Genomic DNA, 21589 nt, shown 5'->3' with positions numbered 1-21589 from the left:
ACGGCGTCATCCTTACTTGTGGGAACCAATACCAAAGCTTTAGGACACGGATGAAGGGAGGGAGCAAATCAGGTCACCTAAATGGAAGGCACCACGGCTTGCAAAACCTTTCTCCCAAAAAATAGCCTCAGAAGAAGCAAAAGTATCAAACTTGTAAAATTTGGTAAAAGTGTGCAGTGAAGACCAAGTCGCTGCCCTACATATCTGATCAACAGAAGCCTCGTTCTTGAAGGCCCATGTGGAAGCCACAGCCCTAGTGGAATTAGCTGTGATTCTTTCAGGAGGCTGCCGTCCGGCAGTCTCGTAAGCCAATCTGATGATGCTTTTAATCCAAAAAGAGAGAGAGGTAGAAGTTGCTTTTTGACCTCTCCTGTTACCAGAATAAACAACAAACAAGGAAGATGTTTGTCTAAAATCCTTTGTAGCATCTAAATAGAATTTTAGAGCGCGAACAACATCCAAATTGTGCAACAAACGTTCCTTCTTCGAAACTGGTTTCGGACCCAAAGAAGGCACGACTATCTCCTGGTTAATGTTTTTGTTAGAAACAACTTTTGGAAGAAAACCAGGTTTAGTACGTAAAACCACCTTATCTGCATGGAACACCAGATAAGGAGGAGAACACTGCAGAGCAGATAATTCTGAAACTCTTCTAGCGGAAGAAATTGCAGCCAAAAACAAAACTTTCCAAGATAATAACTTAATATCAACGGAATGTAAGGGTTCAAACGGAACCCCCTGAAGAACTGAAAGAACTAAGTTGAGACTCCAAGGAGGAGTCAAAGGTTTGTAAACAGGCTTGATTCTAACCAGAGCCTGAACAAAGGCTTGAACATCTGGCACAGCTGCCAGCTCTTTGTGAAGTAACACAGACAAGGCAGAAATCTGTCCCTTCAAGGAACTTGCAGATAATCCTTTCTCCAATCCTTCTTGAAGAAAGGATAGAATCCTAGGAATCTTTACCTTGTCCCAAGGGAATCCTTTAGATTCACACCAACAGATATATTTTTTCCATATTTTGTGGTAAATTTTTCTAGTTACAGGCTTTCTGGCCTGAACAAGAGTATCAATAACAGAATCTGAGAACCCTCGCTTTGATAAGATCAAGCGTTCAATCTCCAAGCAGTCAGCTGGAGTAGGACCAGATTCGGATGTTCGAACGGACCTTGAACAAGAAGGTCTCGTCTCAAAGGTAGCTTCCATGGTGAAGCCGATGACATATTCACCAGATCTGCCTACCAAGTCCTGCGTGGTTACGCAGGAGCTATCAAGATCACCTACGCCCTCTCCTGATTGATCCTGGCTACCAGCCTGGGGATGAGAGGAAACGGCGGGAATACATAAGCTAGGTTGAAGGTCCAAGGTGCTACTAGTGCATCTACTAGAGTCGCCTTGGGATCCCTGGATCTGGACCCGTAGCAAGGAACCTTGAAGTTCTGACGAGAGGCCATCAGATCCATGTCTGGAATGCCCCACAGTTGAGTGATTTGGGCAAAGATTTCCGGATGGAGTTCCCACACCCCCGGATGCAATGTCTGACGAGTCAGAAAATCCGCTTCCCAAGTTTCCACTCCTGGGATGTGGATTGCAGACAGGTGGCAGGAGCGAGTCTCCGCCCATTGAATGATTTTGGTCACTTCTTCCATCGCCAGGGAACTCCTTGTTCCCCCCTGATGGTTGATGTACGCAACAGTCGTCATGTTGTCTGATTGAAACCGTATGAACTTGGCCCTCGCTAGCTGAGGCCAAGCCTTGAGAGCATTGAATATCTCTCTCAGTTCCAGAATATTTATCGGTAGAAGAGATTCTTCCCGAGACCAAAGACCCTGAGCTTTCAGGGATCCCCAGACCGCGCCCCAGCCCATCAGACTGGCGTCGGTCGTGACAATGACCCACTCTGGTCTGCGGGAGGTCACCCCTAGCGACAGGTTGTCCAGGGACAGCCACCAACGGAGTGAGTCTCTGGTCCTCTGATTTACTTGTATCTTCGGAGACAAGTCTGTATAGTCCCCAATCCACTGACTGAGCATACACAATTGAAATGGTCTTAGATGAATGCGCGCAAAAGGAACTATGTCCATTGCCGCTACCCTCAAACCTATCACTTCCATGCACTGTGCTATGGAAGGAAGAGGAACGGAAGGAAGTATCCGACAAGAGTTTAGAAGTTTTGTTTTTCTGGTCTCTGTCAGAAAAATCCTCATTTCTAAGGAGTCTATTATTGTTCCCAAGAAGGGAACTCTTGTCGACGGAGATAGAGAACTCTTTTCCACGTTCACTTACCATCCGTGAGATCTGAGAAAGGCCAGGACTATGTCCGTGTGAGCCTTTGCTTGAGGAAGGGACGACGCTTGAATCAGAATGTCGTCCAAGTAAGGTACTACAGCAATGCCCCTTGGTCTTAGCACCGCCAGAAGGGACCCTAGTACCTTTGTGAAAATCCTTGGAACAGTGGCTAATCCGAAAGGAAGCGCCACGAACTGGTAATGCTTGTCCAGGAATGCGAACCTTAGGAACCGATGATGTTCCTTGTGGACAGGAATATGTAGATACGCATCCTTTAAATCCACCGTGGTCAAGAATTGACCTTTCTGGATGGAAGGATTGTTCGAATGGTTTCCATTTTGGACGATGGAACCTTGAGAAACTTGTTTAGGATCTTGAGATCTAAGATTGGTCTGAACGTTCCCTCTTTTTTGGGAACTACGAACAGATTGGTGTAGAACCCCATCCCTCGTTCTTTTAATGGAACAGGATGAATCACTTCCAGAAGATAACCTTGGAAGACTATTTCTAGCGCCCAAGGATCCAGAACATCTCTTGCCCAAGCCTGAGTGAAGAGAGAGAGTCTGCCCCCCACCAAATCCGGTCCCGGATCGGGGGCCCGCATCTCATGCTGTCTTGGGAGCAGTGGCAGGTTTCTTGGCCTGCTTTCCTTTGTTCCAGCCTTGCCTTGGTCTCCAGGCTAGATTGGCTTGAGAAGTATTACCCTCCTGCTTAGAGGACGTAGCACTTGGGGCTGGTCCGTTTCTGCGAAAGGGACGAAAATTAGGTTTATTTTTGGCCTTGAAAGACCTATTCTGAGGAAGGGCGTGGCCCTTGCCCCCAGTGATATCAGAGATAAACTCTTTCAAGTCAGGGCCAAACAGTGTTTTCCCCTTGAAAGGAATGTCAAACAATTTGTTCTTGGAAGGCGCATCCGCTGACCAAGATTTTAACCAAAGCGCTCTGCGCGCCACAATAGCAAACCCAGAATTTTTCGCCGCTAACCTAGCCAATTGCAAGGTGGCGTCTAGGGTGAAAGAATTAGCCAATTTAAGAGCACGAATTCTGTCCATAATCTCCTCATAAGAAGAAGAATTACTAATAATCGCCTTTTCTAGCTCATCGCACCAGAAACACGCGGCTGTAGTGACAGGGACAATGCATGCAATTGGTTGTAGAAGGTAACCTTGCTGAACAAACATCTTTTTTAGCAAACCTTCTAATTTTTTATCCATAGGATCTTGGAAAGCACAACTATCTTCTATGGGTATAGTGGTGCGCTTGTTTAGAGTAGAAACCGCCCCCTCGACCTTGGGGACTGTCTGCCATAAGTCCTTTCTGGGGTCGACTATAGGAAACAATTTTTTAAATATGGGGGGAGGTACGAAAGGTACACCGGGCCTGTCCCATTCTTTATTAACAATGTACGCCACCCGCTTGAGTATAGGAAAAGCTTCGGGGGGCCCCGGGGCCTCTAGGAACTTGTCCATTTTACATAGTGTTTCTGGAATGACCAGATAATCACAATCATCCAAATTGGATAACACCTCCTTAAGCAGAGCGCGGAGATGTTCCAACTTAAATTTAAAAGTAATCACATCAGGTTCAGCTTGTTGAGAAATTTTTCCTGAATCTGAAATTTCTCCCTCAGACAAAACCTCCCTGGCCCCCTCAGACTGGTGTAGGGGCCCTTCAGAAACAATATCATCAGCGGCCTCATGCTCTTCAGTATTTTCTAAAACAGAGCAGTCGCGCTTTCGCTGATAAGTGGGCATATTGGCTAAAATGTTTTTGATAGAATTATCCATTACAGCCGTTAATTGTTGCATAGTAAGGAGTATTGGCGCGCTAGATGTACTAGGGGCCTCCTGTATGGGCAAAACTGGTGTAGACGAAGGAGGGGATGATGCAGTACCATGCTTACTCCCCTCACTTGAGGAATCATCTTGGGCATCATTTTTACTAAATTTATTATGACATAAATCACATCTATTTAAATGAGAAGGAACCTTGGCTTCCCCACAGTCAGAACACAATCTATCTGGTAGTTCAGACATGTTAAACAGGCATAAACTTGATAACAAAGCACAAAAAACGTTTTAAAATAAAACCGTTACTGTCACTTTAAATTTTAAACTGAACACACTTTATTACTGCAATTGCGAAAAAGTATGAAGGAATTGTTCAAAATTCACCAAAATTTCACCACAGTGTCTTAAAGCCTTAAAAGTATTGCACACCAAATTTGGAAGCTTTAACCCTTAAAATAACGGAACCGGAGCCGTTTTTATATTTAACCCCTTTACAGTCCCTGGAATCTGCTTTGCTGAGACCCAACCAAGCCCAAAGGGGAATACGATACCAAATAATGCCTTCAGAAAGACTTTTCTATGTATCAGAGCTCCACACACATGCAGCTGCATGTCATGCTGTTCTCAAAAACAAGTGCGCCATACCGGCGCGAAAATGAGGCTCTGACTATGATTAGGGAAAGCCCCAATAGAATAAAGTGTCTAAAACAGTGCCTGCCGATATTATTTTACAAAAAATACCCAGATTAAATTATTCCTCAAGGCTAAATATGTGTAAATATGATCGATTTAGCCCAGAAAATGTCTACAGTCTTAATAAGCCCTTGTGAAGCCCTTATTTACTGTGTGAATAAAAATGGCTTACCGGATCCCATAGGGAAAATGACAGCTTCCAGCATTACATCGTCTTGTTAGAATGTGTCATACCTCAAGCAGCAAAAGACTGCTCACTGTTCCCCCAACTGAAGTTAATTCCTCTCAACAGTCCTGTGTGGAACAGCCATGGATTTTAGTAACGGTTGCTAAAATCATTTTCCTCATACAAACAGAAATCTTCATCTCTTTTCTGTTTCAGAGTAAATAGTACATACCAGCACTATTTTAAAATAACAAACTCTTGATTGAATAATAAAAACTACAGTTAAACACTAAAAAACTCTAAGCCATCTCCGTGGAGATGTTGCCTGTACAACGGCAAAGAGAATGACTGGGGTAGGCGGAGCCTAGGAGGGATCATGTGACCAGCTTTGCTGGGCTCTTTGCCATTTCCTGTTGGGGAAGAGAATATCCCACAAGTAAGGATGACGCCGTGGACCGGACACACCTATGTTGGAGAAAAGGCCAAACCGCTCACTCTGCTGTAAAAAGGCGCTAAGCCCTCCAACTCTCCCGTGGGGGAGGAACTCTAGGGTCCGACATTACCAGACGCAAGGAGAGCGACGCTGCAGAAACTCCACTGACCCAGTCATCCAAATTGAAGGCTATAAGGACTGAGACAACCCCTCCTGCCTCGCGGACCCACAAGTCCTCTAGAATGCTTAGTTGAATACAAACATGAACACTCAGCGCCTCGACCAGACCAGCCAATCAGAACTGCGCCACGTGTCTGAACAGTCACAAGACAAAACCGAACCCAACAGGACCAGCCTGCAACCTGGGTCCTAACCATCAAGCTGCATGAATCCTCTCTCAGAGGGGAAGAAGAGAAAACAGACAAACATAGGACTAACATGTCCCCAAAAACACTTCCGCAGAAGTAACAGAGAGTATCAATCCCAGTTGAAGATTCCCGAAGGAAACAAATAAACAAAATAAAATAGGAGAAATCGGAGAATCGGAGAAAAATAAAATATAAGGGAACCTGTTGGTTAACCCAATAAGAAAACAGGCATACCGCAGGACCAGCCACACGGAGCCCTAATCTTCCAAAAAAACTGTGAAGGATCTCAAGTAGAACAGTCAGGAGATTATATCATCCCCACTAATGAGGTGCACCACTCGAAGCAGACTGAAAATTCCCTTATCTGAGAAGGATAGGGTCAATTAATAACTGAAAAACAAGTCAGAGTAAGGTGCGCAACTCTGTAACGAAAGGCACAACACTCAGGGACAGTTACATCCGCAGGGAACTGTACAGGCCCTCCCCAAGGCGGGGAGCACAATCGCCTGGGCTCTGCAGACAAATAATCGCCAAAAATACGTGGAAGCGAAAACGTGCTGCAACCTCCGGGGGGAACAAGCCGCCCTGCAAGGAGGAATAATCATAAACTGGGTTACCCGCATGTGTAGACGTATGGAGCGGTAGGGAACTCGCCTCTCGAAGGACAAGACCCCCAGAGACGGATGGCTCAGCTGACCCTTGATTCCCCGAGACCGAGGAACAAGGCGCTGTCATATGGAATACAGAACAAAAACTGGTTGACATGTGTCAACGAGGCCAATCCGGATTCTTCACCGGACGCAGAATCTGAATCTGAAATTAAAACAGTCTCAGTATCAGAATCCTCCATAACCGAATCTGAAAACAGAATTTATGCTTACCTGATAAATTACTTTCTCCAACGGTGTGTCCGGTCCACGGCGTCATCCTTACTTGTGGGATATTCTCTTCCCCAACAGGAAATGGCAAAGAGTCCCAGCAAAGCTGGTCACATGATCCCTCCTAGGCTCCGCCCACCCCAGTCATTCGACCGACGGACAGGAGGAAATATATATAGGAGAAACCATATGGTACCGTGGTGACTGTAGTTAGAGAAAATAATTAATCAGACCTGATTAAAAAACCAGGGCGGGCCGTGGACCGGACACACCGTTGGAGAAAGTAATTTATCAGGTAAGCATAAATTCTGTTTTCTCCAACATTGGTGTGTCCGGTCCACGGCGTCATCCTTACTTGTGGGAACCAATACCAAAGCTTTAGGACACGGATGAAGGGAGGGAGCAAATCAGGTCACCTAAACGGAAGGCACCACAGCTTGCAAAACCTTTCTCCCAAAAATAGCCTCCGAAGAAGCAAAAGTATCAAATTTGTAAAATTTGGCAAAAGTGTGCAGTGAAGACCAAGTCGCTGCCTTACATATCTGGTCAACAGAAGCCTCGTTCTTGAAGGCCCATGTGGAAGCCACAGCCCTAGTGGAGTGAGCTGTGATTCTTTCAGGAGGCTGCCGTCCGGCAGTCTCATAAGCCAATCGGATAATACTTTTAAGCCAAAAGGAAAGAGAGGTAGAAGTCGCTTTTAGACCTCTCCTTTTACAAGAATAAACAACAAACAAGGAAGATGTTTGTCTGAAATCTTTAGTAGCCTCTAAATAGAACTTTAGAGCACGGACAACGTCCAAATTGTGTAACAAACGTTCCTTCTTTGAAACTGGATTCGGACACAAAGAAGGTACAACTATCTCCTGGTTAATATTTTTGTTAGAAACAACTTTAGGAAGAAAACCAGGCTTAGTACGCAAAACCACCTTATCTGCATGGAACACCAGATAAGGAGGAGAACACTGAAGAGCAGATAACTCTGAAACTCTTCTAGCAGAAGAAATTGCAACCAAAAACAAAACTTTCCAAGATAGTAACTTAATATCTATGGAATGTAAGGGTTCAAACGGAACCCCATGAAGAACTGAAAGAACTAGATTTAGACTCCAGGGAGGAGTCAAAGGTCTGTAAACAGGCTTGATCCTAACCAGAGCCTGAACAAAAGCTTGAACATCTGGCACAGCTGCCAGTCTTTTGTGTAGTAAGACCGATAAAGCAGAGATCTGTCCCTTTAGAGAACTTGCAGATAATCCTTTCTCCAAACCTTCTTGAAGAAAGGAGAGAATCTTAGGAATTTTTATCTTATTCCATGGGAATCCTTTGGATTCACACCAACAGATATATTTTTTCCATATTTTATGGTAAATTTTTCTAGTTACAGGTTTTCTGGCCTGAACCAGAGTATCTATCACCGAATCTGAAAACCCACGCTTTGATAGAATCAAGCGTTCAATCTCCAAGCCGTCAGTTGGAGGGAGACCAGATTTGGGTGTTCGAATGGACCTTGAACAAGAAGGTCCTGTCTCAAAGGTAGCTTCCATGGTGGAGCCGATGACATATTCACCAGGTCTGCATACCAAGTCCTGCGTGGCCACGCAGGAGCTATCAAGATCACTGAGGCCCTCTCCTGATTGATCCTGGCTATCAGCCTGGGAATGAGAGGAAACGGTGGGAATACGTAAGCTAGGTTGAAAGTCCAAGGTGCTACTAGTGCATCTACTAGAGTCGCCTTGGGATCCCTGGATCTGGACCCGTAGCAAGGAACCTTGAAGTTCTGACGAGACGCCATCAGATCCATGTCTGGAATGCCCCATAATTGAGTTATTTGGGCAAAGATTTCCGGATGGAGTTCCCACTCCCCCGGATGAAAAGTCTGACGACTCAGAAAATCCGCTTCCCAATTTTCCACTCCTGGGATGTGGATCGCAGACAAGTGGCAGGAGTGATCCTCCGCCCATTGAATTATTTTGGTCACTTCTTTCATCGCAGGGAACTCTTTGTTCCCCCTTGATGATTGATATAAGCAACAGTCGTCATGTTGTCTGATTGGAACCTTATGAATTTGGCCTTTGCTAGTTGAGGCCAAGCTCTGAGAGCATTGAATATCGCTCTCTGTTCCAGAATGTTTATCGGGAGAAGAGACTCCTCCCGAGACCATAGACCCTGAGCTTTCAGGGATTCCCAGACCGCACCCCAGCCCACTAAACTGGCGTCGGTCGTGACAATGACCCACTCTGGCCTGCGGAAGCTCATTCCCTGAGACAGATGGTCCAGGGTCAGCCACCAACGGAGTGAATCTCTGGTCTTTTGATCTACTTGAATCATTGGAGACAAGTCTGTATAATCCCCATTCCACTGTTTGAGCATGCACAGTTGTAATGGTCTTAGATGAATTCGTGCAAAGGGAACTATGTCCATTGTTGCAACCATCAATCCTATTACTTCCATGCACTGCGCTATGGAAGGACGAGGAACAGAATGAAGCACTTGACAAGAACTTAGAAGTTTTGATTTTCTGACCTCTGTCAGAAAAATCCTCATTTCTAAGGAATCTATTATTGTTCCCAAGAAGGGAACTCTTGTTGACGGGAACAGAGAACTCTTTTCTTTGTTCACCTTCCATCCGTGAGATGTGAGAAAGGCTAGAACGATGTCCGTATGAGCCTTTGCCTTTGACAGGGACGACGCTTGTATTAGAATGTCGTCCAAGTAAGGTACTACTGCAATGCCCCTTGGTCTTAGAACCGCTAGAAGGGACCCTAGCACCTTTGTGAAAATCTTTGGAGCAGTGGCTAATCCGAATGGAAGAGCCACAAACTGGTAATGTTTGTCCAGAAAAGCGAACCTTAGGAACTGATGATGTTCCTTGTGGATAGGGATATGTAGGTACGCATCCTTTAGATCCACGGTAGTCATAAATTGACTTTCCTGGATGGTGGGTAGAATCGTTCGAATGGTTTCCATTTTGAACGATGGTACCCTGAGAAATTTGTTTAGGATCTTCAAATCCAAAATTGGTCTGAACGTTCCCTCTTTTTTGGGAACTACGAACAGATTGGAATAAAATCCCATTCCTTGTTCCTTTATTGGAACTGGGTGTATCACTCCCATCTTTAACAGGTCTTCTACACAATGTAAGAATGCCTGTCTCTTTATTTGGTTTGAGGATAAGTGAGACTTGTGGAACCTTCCCCTTGGGGGTAGTTCCTTGAATTCCAGGAGATAACCTTGAGAAACTATTTCTAGCGCCCAAGGATCCTGAACATCTCTTGCCCAAGCCTGAGCAAAGAGAGAAAGTCTGCCCCCCACCAGATCCGGTCCCGGATCGGGGGCTACTCCTTCATGCTGTTTTGTTAGCAGTGGCAGGCTTCTTGGCCTGCTTACCCTTGTTCCAGCCTTGCATTGGTTTCCAGGCTGGTTTGGGTTGTGAGGCATTACCCTCTTGCTTAGAGGATGCAGAATTAGAGGCTGGTCCATTTCTGTGAAAGGGACGAAAATTATGTTTATTTTTAGCCTTAAAAGACCTATCCTGTGGAAGGGCGTGGCCCTTTCCCCCAGTGATGTCTGAAATAATCTCTTTCAAATCAGGTCCAAATAAAGTTTTACCTTTGAAAGGAATGTTAAGCAATTTTGTCTTGGATGACACATCCGCTGACCAAGACTTTAGCCAAAGCGCTCTGCGCGCCACGATAGCAAACCCTGAATTTTTCGCCGCTAATTTTGCTAATTGCAAAGCGGCATCTAAAATAAAAGAGTTAGCCAATTTAAGTGCGTGAACTCTGTCCATAACCTCCTCATATGGAGTCTCTCTACTGAGCGACTTTTCTAGTTCCTCGAACCAGAACCACGCTGCCGTAGTGACAGGAACAATGCATGAAATTGGTTGTAGAAGGTAGCCTTGCTGTACAAAAATCTTTTTAAGCAAACCTTCCAATTTTTTATACATAGGATCTTTGAAAGCACAACTATCTTCGATAGGAATAGTAGTGCGTTTGTTTAGAGTAGAAACTGCCCCCTCGACCTTGGGGACTGTCTGCCATATGTCCTTTCTGGGGTCGACCATAGGAAATAATTTCTTAAATATAGGGGGAGGAACAAAAGGTATGCCGGGCTTTTCCCACTCTTTATTTACTATGTCCGCCACCCGCTTGGGTATAGGAAAAGCGTCGGGGGGCACCGGAACCTCTAGGAACCTGTCCATCTTGCATAATTTCTCTGGAATGACCAAATTGTCACAATCATCCAGAGTAGATAACACCTCCTTAAGCAGTACGCGGAGATGTTCTAATTTAAATTTAAATGTCACAACATCAGGTTCAGCTTGATGAGAAATTTTTCCTGAATCTGAAATTTCTCCCTCAGACAAAACCTCCCTCATGGCCCCTTCAGATTGGTGTGAGGGTATGACAGAACAATTATCATCAGCGTCCTCTTGCTCTTCAGTGTTTAAAACAGAGCAATCGCGCTTTCTCTGATAAGTAGGCATTTTGGATAAAAGATTTGCTATGGAGTTATCCATTACAGCCGTTAATTGTTGCATGGTAATAAGTATTGGCGCACTAGATGTACTAGGGGCCTCCTGCATGGGCAAAACTGGTGTAGACACAGTAGAAGATGATGTACTATCATGTTTACTCCCCTCATTTGAGGAATCATCTGGGCAATATCATTATTTGTGGCAGTACTGTCCTTACTTTGTTTGGATGCTATGGCACAATTATCACATAAATTTAAATGGGGAGACACATTGGCTTTCATACATATAGAACATAGCTTATCTGAAGGTACAGACATGTTAAACAGGCTTAAACTTGTCAACAAAGCACAAAAAACGTTTTAAAATAAAACCGTTACTGTCACTTTAAATTTCAAACTGAAAACACTTTATTACTGAATATGTGAAAAAGTATGAAGGAATTGTTCAAAAATTACCAAAATTTCACCACAGTGTCTGAGCTTTAACCCTTAAAATAACGGAACCGGAGCCGTTTTTCAATTTAACCCCTATACAGTCCCAGATATAGTCTTTGCTAAGACCCAACCAAGCCCTGAGGGGAATACGATACCAAATGACGCCTTCTAAAAGCTTTTTCAGAGATTCTTAGATCCTCACACATGCATCTGCATGCCCTGCTCTCAAAAAACAACTGCGCATTAATGGCGCGAAAATGAGGCTCAGTCTATGACTAGAAAGGCCCCCTGACTGAAAAAGGTGTCCAATACAGTGCCTGCCGTTTTATAAACGTTCCCCAAGATTATAAATGCCAATTATTAGCCTAAATCTGAATAATATGCACAAATAAAGCAATCGATTTAGCCCATAAAAATGTCTACCAGTTTTTTTAGCCGATAATAAGCCCTTTATTCTGTTTGTTTTTGACTAAGAAAATGGCTTACCGGTCCCCATGAGGGGAAATGACAGCCTTCCAGCATTACACAGTCTTGTTAGAAATATGGCTAGTCATACCTTAAGCAGAAAAGTCTGCTAACTGTTTCCCCCAACTGAAGTTACTTCATCTCAACAGTCCTATGTGGAAACAGCAACCGATTTTAGTTACTGTCTGCTAAAATCATCTTCCTCTTACAAACAGAAATCTTCATCCTTTTCTGTTTCAGAGTAAATAGTACATACCAGCACTATTTTAAAATAACAAACACTTGATAGAAGAATAAAAACTACATTTAAACACCAAAAAACTCTTAACCATCTCCGTGGAGATGTTGCCTGTGCAACGGCAAAGAGAATGACTGCGGTGGGCGGAGCCTAGGAGGGATCATGTGACCAGCTTTGCTTGGACTCTTTGCCATTTCCTGTTGGGGAAGAGAATATCCCACAAGTAAGGATGACCGGACACACCAATGTTGGAGAAATTAGAATAGTCTCAGCATCAAAATCCTCCATAACTGGATAGAGGATATGCAAATATGGACTAAAGAAGTAAAACAAAAACGGCACCTGACACCCACAATGGCTGGGGCACTCACCACCTCCTATGACCAGACCCCTGCGGACTAGAATTTCTCCTTCGCCACATGGTCGGGAATGCGGAAATGGAAGACGGAGTGTAACCACGCCCGACCACAAGGTGAACTGTATAGACCAAAAAAGCTCTTCCAAAGGCCTCAATGTTCCATACCACGAGCCCAATAAACACCACACATAAGCAGGTTGAATCACATAACAAACATGATTATAACCCCCCCTGTTCAATAACCCCCCTCAGGAGATATTAACCCTTGATTCCAAGATACTAAAGGATGACTCCCTGAGACCCTTATGTTAAGATAGACCCGCAAGGTGGTAGCCTCTCGGGAAAACATTTGTATTACAGTACGTTCATAAAGAAAGTAAAATGAAACGATCTTACCGGAATCTACGCAATGGAACAGGAACAGGGCCCTTCAAGTGTGATGGATAGTAGCCTCACCTCCGCCATGGACTTGAGAGAAGAAAGCAGGCAGCGGATTGAAGTTCGACAACGCCGATTGCTTGAGGAGCTGTTAACATGAGTCAGGATGATTTCGCAGAAAGACTCTCCCTGCATCTCCGGACTCTAACTTTCATCCAAGCCCTCACTGAGAGACTGACAGGATTACTTAAAACTCCTGTCCCATGCCGAAGAGTACTACCCTCCATAAGAGACAAAATAAATTATGACACATCTCTGCCAACCTCCTGGGACGAAAGGCAAAGAATGACTGGGGGATGAGGAGAGTGGGATGAGTATTTAAGCATTTGGCTGCGGTGTCTTTGCCTCCTCCTGGTGGCCAAGTTCTTATTTTCCAAAAGTAATGAATGCAGCTGTGGACTATTTCCATTTAAGAAAAGGGGGGGGGGGGGGTAACTCCATATTTAAGTGTATGGTTTTGGAAAGGGATATCCAACAAGTTCATATAGGTGTGATGGTCAGGTATCCACATACTTTTGCCATATACAGTGTGTGTGTATGTATATATATATATATATATATATATATATCCAAACTGTGAACAAATTCACAGACTCAACAGTCTCCTTTGAGACTGAGGAAGGGGAACTTTGTGTCCCTTTAACGTCACAATAAATACTCAAAAGAGAGTGCTGATCCTGTGCATTAAGTTTGCTCAAGCACCATAAGTAGTGTATGAGTGGTGGAGTGCAACCTGTGTGGCAATATATATATATAAAAACCAATCAGTGAGAACAGTTATTATTTTACATATACAATGCCTCCATAGGTAGTTCTATAACCACTGGGGAACATAGTCTTTTAGCCCAGTTGTGTTTTTAAAAGAAGAGAACATTTAAGAATGAGTGAATGTGTTCCTGGATGGTCACCTGGAATACATCAAACTACTGAAGTGCTGTTCCTTCTGATATGAGCTCTTTTCTGTGTACCCCTAAATATGTGAATAGGAACATTGTGTTGTGTGCTGACTTAGTACAAGATGTGGTCATTTACCTTTTGAAAGTAATTTTCTGAACTTCTGTGTAGCGGCAAGCTGCTGCTCTGGGTTGTTAGAGAAAATCATCTCTATCATGTCAGTGCTGATTACTCCGCTCTAAGAAAAGAAGAGGGAGGTAAACAGAGCTCTTAGTAAAGGGCATTCTACTAAACATCTTATGCACAGTTATAACCTGAGTTACCACTTCTATCCCTAAACAGGATATTGTAACAGATAACTAATATGTCTCTCACTAAAAGACTTTGTTACATCAAAAGAACTGTTCAGGCTCTAGTATTTAGCACATACCGCTGCCATCTCCATGTTGTTTAGCTGAGCCTCGTGGAAGCCTCCATCTGACATGACTTCCTCTTCTGTGCCTTCCTCCGCAGTGGCGACATTCCGGCGCTTGAAGAGCTGCAGAGGGAACACATCAGGTGTGATCTTGGACATAGAACAAACATCAGAACACTATCAAGCACCGCGTGCAAGCAGATTGCTTGACGGTTATTGTACGGATGAAGACCTGTTTTGGATTGTTGTGTTGTCTAAGGTACATACTATTATGAGGTTAAATCAGGTCTATTTAGTAGTTTGGCCTTTTAAATCAGGTAATGATGATTTTGTGTTTAGGAAGTAGAGAAAAATCATTGAGTGCTCTGAGTAATTTTGTATCAACACTGCCCTTAAAATTCTGAATAACTATATAAAATGAATACTGGAATATATTCAGTGGAACAAATTTGATTTGGGTTGTGTCCCTTTAACAAGAGTGAGCACAATGTTATCTATATGGCACATGAACTAGTGTTGTCCAGCTGTGAAAATATATAGGAGGCCTTCATTGCTTAGAAATCAGCCTATTAGCCTACCTAGGTTTAGCCTTCAAAAAAGAATATAAAAAAACAAAGCAAATTTGATGATAAAAGTATATTGGAAAGTTGTTTAAAATTACATTACCTATCTGAATCATGAAAACATAAATTATGCTTACCTGATAATTTCATTTTCTTCTGAAGGGAAGAGTCCACAGCTGCATTCATAACTTTTGGGAAATTCAGATCCTGACCACCAGGAGGAGGCAAAGACACCCCAGCCAAAGGCTTAAATACCTCCCCCACTTCCCTCATCTCCCAGTAATTCTGCCAAGGGAACAAGGAACAGTAGGAGAAATATCAGGGTGAAAAAAGGTGCCAGAAGAAAAAAAAAAAATTCAGCCGCCTCATAGAGATAAAAACACGGGCGGGAGCTGTGGACTCTTCCCTTCAGAAGAAAATTAAATTATCAGGTAAGCATAATTTATGTTTTTCTTTTTAAAAGGGAAGAGTCCACAGCTGCATTCATTACTTTTGGAAAAACAATACCCAAGCTAGAGGACACTGAATGCAATAACCTTCGAAAGGCACCACAGCCTGAATTAATCAACACCCAAAAAAGAAGAAATAAGTACAAATGATGCAGAAAAAAACCCGAGCCCAGGTAACTGCACATCAGTTACACCACCGGAACAGCCGAACTAGAGACCACTCAGACCAAGAGTCAGGTCCAAACAACCTCTGAAGCATCTGCCCCACTGGACACGACACCCAAGAAGGTACCCGGCTAAAGATAAGGACTGCATCTGCCCCCCAAAAGGGAATCTGAGACCAGGTCTTTACAAAGGCAACGCCCAGGGAGACAAAATCCCTAGAACACAAGGACCCAAAAAGAAGGATCCATACACAGGGAACATGTCCTCAAAAGGACTCGAGGAACCCCTCATGTCCCCCAATCCCATACTATACCAAAGGTACTCCGGGAAATTCATGAGTCCCCCGATGCTCCATAACATATCTAGATCTGGAGGCTAGATAGGCAGAGACAGCAGGAACAGGATACATATCCCAGTAGCTAGAACAGAGCTCTCCCAGAGAAACTCAAATCGTCCGAACAGGAACGCTCAAAGACCAGCCTCTAAAAGGAAGGCTGACCCTATAGCTAACTCAAAACCTCCTAAAGGCGCGTCAAGCTAGTTAGCATCCAGACAAAAGCAAGTAGCTGTAACTGGATACACCATCACTAAGCAAATCGCTGTGGATGGTTCCAGTAAAACATGAATGTTCTTGTAAAGCACGGATACTCCCCCTTAAGGGACTCAAGGCACTGCTCATCTTATCAACCTCGAAAGAAGGAAGGCTGAGAAGACCTTGCCGGGGATCGAACTTGCAACCCTCGGTTTGCTACAGTGCAGAGTAGCCACAGTGCAATAGTATGCTGAGCTAGTTGTCCAGCTCCAAGAAGCGCTCCCTCCCGGGACCAGACGCCGGTAGAAAGGAGGAGGCCATCAAAAGTCCTCCCTCAAGGAAAGAACCAACAGCAGAAACCGTCAACACTGCGTAGAGTAACCGATCCCTAACCTTCCCTCCGGGATAACGGTCCCAGCCCAAAGGCTAGTCAAAAGATGGAAGACAAGAGTCCCAGACTACAGGAGAGAAGAGAGGAACAACGAGGAACAAAATCCCCTGTTAGACCGCTGCTACAAACGGCATGCTACCATGAGTCAAAGAAACATTGTGCTTGGGTACGAGACCCCCTACACGCAGTCATGGACAAAAAAGGGCCTCCCATGGGAAGAAGTCCCCCAAAAAGCCTCAGCATCCATATTTTGGATACATGTAGTAGAAGTCCCCACGGGAGCAAAACCCTCAGTCTCCTGCTGGGGAAGTGAGGGACCATACGATGCATCCCAGCTCCCCTCCCAGGAACCTGAAATGCAGGAAGGGGGAAAAAACCAAGGACCCCCAGGACTCCACAATACTAAGGTAATTCCGAACCTGGAGAACCCAAACCCTACTCTGAAAGAGAAGGGAATGAACAACGGAAAAAAAAAAAAAACTACCATAGAGGCGAGACCCCTCGGACACATCGCCGAACCAGTTAAAAAGCACCTGGAGTCTACAGGAACATTGTGAATGCTCCAGAAGACAGGTAGGGGCCCGTCAGAAAGGCCTAAAGCCGGATCCACAGTCACAAAGGCATCTCTCACAGAGCCCCAGCCCCAACTAAGAGGGCTCACGGGACCACAACTTCAAGTGAGAACTGAACAGTCCACACCCATCCACAGAGAGACGCGGATCAGGCCAGGGTTCTTGACAATGGACGATTAAAAAATCCAATCTCGGAGGAACACTAACTGCCTTCTACAAGGAGGAGTGCACCTCTAAAATCCGCAGATCTGGCACTCTAGATAGCCTCAAACTCAAGAGTCACAAAGGACTCCTGAACAGTCTGAGAATCAGCATCCAGTGAAATGGATCACAAGAAATCTCGTAGGCAAAACGTGAAACCCAGGCAGGGTAACATCAATATCTGAAGGAAATGATAACCCAGGGCCCTGCTCGCCATCTCAGAGAAGTAACGGGAGGCATCCCCTACAAAACTCCAAACGGAGTATCTAGGAAAAAGGGACCCCCAAGGCTAGCGTAACATCGAGAACGCAACACACCCGAACAGCAAAGACCGTAGTCCGACCGAGGGTATTAGATGAAATAGATGACAGTCAGAGAGCTTGAAAAAACACAATTTATGCTTACCTGATAAATTTATTTCTCTTGTGGTGTATCCAGTCCATGGATCATCCATTACTTGTGGGATATTCTCCTTCCCAACAGGAAGTTGTAAGAGGACACCCACAGCAGAGCTGCTATATAGCTCCTCCCCCAACTGCCATATCCAGTCATTCGACCGAAACAAGCCGAGAAAGGAGAAACCATAGGGTGCAGTGGTGACTGTAGTTTAATCTAAAATTTTGACCTGCCTTAAAATGACAGGGCGGGCCGTGGACTGGATACACCACAAGAGAAAATTTATCAGGTAAGCATAAATTGTGTTTTCTCTTGTAAGGTGTATCCAGTCCACGGATCATCCATTACTTGTGGGATACCAATACCAAAGCTAAAGTAAACGGATGAAGGGAGGGACAAGGCAGGTACTTAAACGGAAGGTACCACTGCCTGTAAAACCTTTCTCCCAAAAATAGCCTCCGAAGAAGCAAAAGTATCAAATTTGTAGAATTTGGAAAATGTATGAAGTGAAGACCAAGTCGCCGCCTTGCAAATCTGTTCAACAGAAGCCTCATTTTTAAAGGCCCCAGTGGAAGCCACAGCTCTAGTAGAATGAGCTGTAATCCTTTCAGGAGGCTGCTGTCCAGCAGTCTCATAGGCTAAGCGGATTATGCTTCTTAGCCAAAAAGAAAGAGAGGTTGTCGAAGCCTTTTGACCTCTCCTCAGTCCAGAGTAAATCACAAACAAAGCAGATGTTTGACGAAAATCTTTAGTAGCTTTTAAGTAAAACTTTAAAGCACGAACCACGTCCAGATTATGTAAAAGACGTTCCTTCTTTGAAGAAGGATTAGGACACAATGATGGAACAACAATCTCTTGATTGATATTCTTAGTAGATACAGGTATACCTCACTTTACAGCGCTTCACTTTACAGCGATTTGCTAATACAGAGCTTTGTGGAGCTGAAGTTCAACCTCCAAAAATTTTGAAATAGTGCTGTAATCATCATGAGATTGCGTGAAAAGTGACTGGGCCCATTTAGTTATGCGCAGTTCACTCTGTTTACAGCATTTCAGTGCAAACTGTGTCTCAGTGCTGGCAAATTTTACTACAGTCATTGTCACTATTTTACAGGTACAGTATTTATTGAATACGAATTGAATACTGACCTGTGCTAGTGTTAAACTAAACTTAGCGCTATTGTACACCTAATATAAGTTAGTTCAAACATGTTTTCAAGCTTTTAAACACACTGGCAAGTGAAAAGAAGGCTAAAACCGCCTTGTTTCACTTTAAGGCGGTTTTCACTTTACAGCGGGGCTCTGGTCCTTAACCCGCTGTATGAGCGGGGTATACCTGTACCACCTTAGGCAAAAACCCAGGTTTTGTACGCAGAACTACCTTATCTGTATGGAAGATCAGATAAGGAGAATCACAATGTAAAGCAGATAACTCGGAAACTCTACGAGCCGAGGAAATAGCCATCAAAAAACAGAACTTTCCAAGATAAAAGTTTGATATCTATGGAATGAAGAGGTTCAAACGGAACCCCTTGAAGAACTTTAAGAACCAAATTTAAGCTCCATGGGGGAGCAACAGGTTTAAACACAGGCTTGATTCTAATCAACGCCTGACAAAACGCCTGAACGTCTGCCAGACGCTTGTGCAAAAGAATAGACAGTGCAGAAATCTGTCCCTTCAAAGAACTAGCTGATAATCCTTTTTCCAAACCCTCTTGGAGAAAAGATAATATCCTGGGAATCCTAACCTTACTCCATGAGTAACTTTTGGATTCACACCAATAAAGATATTTACGCCATATCTTATGGTAGATTTTCCTGGTGACAGGCTTTCGTGCCTGTATTAAGGTATCAATAACTGACTCGGAGAAGCCACGCTTTGATAAAATCAAGTGTTCAATCTCCAGGCAGTCAGTCTCAGAGAAATTAGATTTGAATGATTGAAAGGACCTTGTAGTAGAAGGTCTTGTCTCAAAGGCAGAGTCCAAGGTGGAAAGGATGACATGTCCACTAGGTCTGCATACCAGGTCCTGCGTGGCCACGCAGGCGCTATCAAGATCACAGATGCTCTCTCCTGCTTGATTTTGGCAATCAGTCGAGGGAGCAGAGGAAACGGTGGAAACACGTAAGCCAGGTTGAAAGACCAAGGCGCTGCTAGAGCATCTATCAGCGTCGCTTCCGGGTCCCTGGACCTGGATCAGTAATAAGGAAGCTTGGCGTTCTGGCAAGACGCCATGAGATCCAGTTCTGGTTTGCCCCAACGATGAATCAATTGAGCAAACACCTCCGGATGGAGATCCCACTCCCCCGGATGAAAAGTCTGACGACTTAGAAAATCCGTCTCCCAGTTCTCTACACCTGGGATATGGATCGCTGATAGGTGGCAAGAGTGTCTCTCTGCCTAGCGAATTATTTTGGAGACTTCTAACATCGCTAGGGAACTCCTTGTTCCCCCTTGTAGGTTGATGTAAGCCACAGTCGTGATGTTGTCCGACTGAAATCTGATGAACCTCAGGGTTGTCAACTGAGGCCAGGCTTGAAGAGCATTGAATATTGCTCTCAATTCCAGAATATTTATTTGGAGGAGTTTCTCCTCCTGAGTCCACGATCCCTGAGCCTTCAGGGAATTCCAGACTGCACCCCAAGCAAGAAGGCTGGCATCTGTCGTTACAATTGTCCAATCTGGCCTGCGAAAGGTCATACCTTTAGACAGATGGACCCGAGATAGCCACCAGAGAAGAGAATCTCTGGTCTCTTGATCCTGATTTAGTAGAGGGGACAAATCTGTGTAATCCCCATTCCACTGACTGAGCATGCATAGTTGCAGCGGTCAGATGTAGGCGCGCAAACGGTACTATGTCCATTGCCGCTACCATTAAGCCGATTACTTCCATGCACTGAGCCACCGAAGGGCGCGGAATAGAATGGAGAACACGGCAAGAATTTAGAAGTTTTGATAACCTGGACTCCGTCAGATAAATTTTCATTTCTACAGAATCTATCAGAGTCCCTAGGAAGGAGACTCTTGTGAGTGGGGACAGAGAACTCTTTTCCTCGTTCACTTTCTTTGTAAAAATTCTGGGGGCTGTAGCTAACCCGAAGGGAAGAGCCACAAACTGGTAATGCCTGTCCAGAAAGGCAAACCTTAGGAACCGATGATGATCTTTGTGTATCGGAATGTGAAGGTAAGCATCCTTTAAATACACGGTAGTCATATATTGACCCTCCTGGATCATAGGTAGGATGGTCCGAATAGTTTCCATTTTGAATGACGGAACTGAGGAATTTGTTTAAGATCTTTCGATCCAAGATTGGTCTGAAGGTTCCCTCTTTTTTGGGAACCACAAACAAATTTGAGTAAAATCCCTGTCCCTGTTCCTCCTTTGGAACTGGATGGATCACTCCTATAACTAGAAGGTCTTGCACACAGTGTAAGAATGCCTCTTTCTTTATCTGGTTCACAGATAATCGTGAAAGGTGAAATCTCCCTTGTGGAGGGGAAGCCTTGAAGTCCAGAAGATACCCCTGAGATATAATCTCCAACGCCCAGGGATCCTGAACATCTCTTGCCCACGCCTGGGCGAAGAGAAAAAGTCTGACCCCTACTAGATCCGTTACCGGCTAGGGGGCCGTTCCTTCATGCTGTCTTAGAGGCAGCAGCAGGCTTTTTGGCCTGCTTGCCTTTGTTCCAGGACTGGTTAGGTTTCCAGGCCGTCTTGGACTGAGCAAAAGTTCCCTCTTGTTTTGTAGCAGAGGAAGTTGATGCTGCACTTGCCTTGAAGTTTCGAAAGGCACGAAAATTAGACTGTTTGGCCCTTGATTTGGACCTGTCCTGAGGAAGGGCATGACCTTTACCAGTAATTTAGACTTTGAAGTCACGTCAGCTGACCAAGATTTAAGCCATAGCGCCCTGCGCGCCTGGATGGCAAATCCAGAATTCTTAGCCGTTAGTTTAGTCAAATGAACAATGGCATCAGAAACAAAAGA

General features: G+C 44.4%; 1 protein-coding gene across 4 annotated transcripts in view; it reads right to left on the bottom strand.

Annotated features, from left to right (window-relative positions):
* KPNA1 (karyopherin subunit alpha 1) overlaps nucleotides 1-21589 on the bottom strand; it is a 244350-nt gene that overhangs the window by 127459 nt on the left and 95302 nt on the right. For all 4 annotated transcript variants that reach the window (XM_053705809.1, XM_053705810.1, XM_053705808.1 and 1 more), the window contains 2 exons: nucleotides 14349-14456; nucleotides 14057-14156 (listed from right to left, as the gene is read on the bottom strand). In XM_053705809.1, coding sequence (XP_053561784.1) covers nucleotides 14057-14156; nucleotides 14349-14456 — 208 coding nt within the window. The remainder of the gene's footprint in view (nucleotides 1-14056; nucleotides 14157-14348; nucleotides 14457-21589) is intronic.

Source organism: Bombina bombina, chromosome 3, assembly GCF_027579735.1.
Source record: "Bombina bombina isolate aBomBom1 chromosome 3, aBomBom1.pri, whole genome shotgun sequence".
In the NCBI taxonomy this organism is placed as follows: Eukaryota; Metazoa; Chordata; class Amphibia; order Anura; family Bombinatoridae; genus Bombina; species Bombina bombina.
Note: the sequence above shows the minus strand (reverse complement) of the source record. Positions and strands in the feature narration are given on the sequence as shown.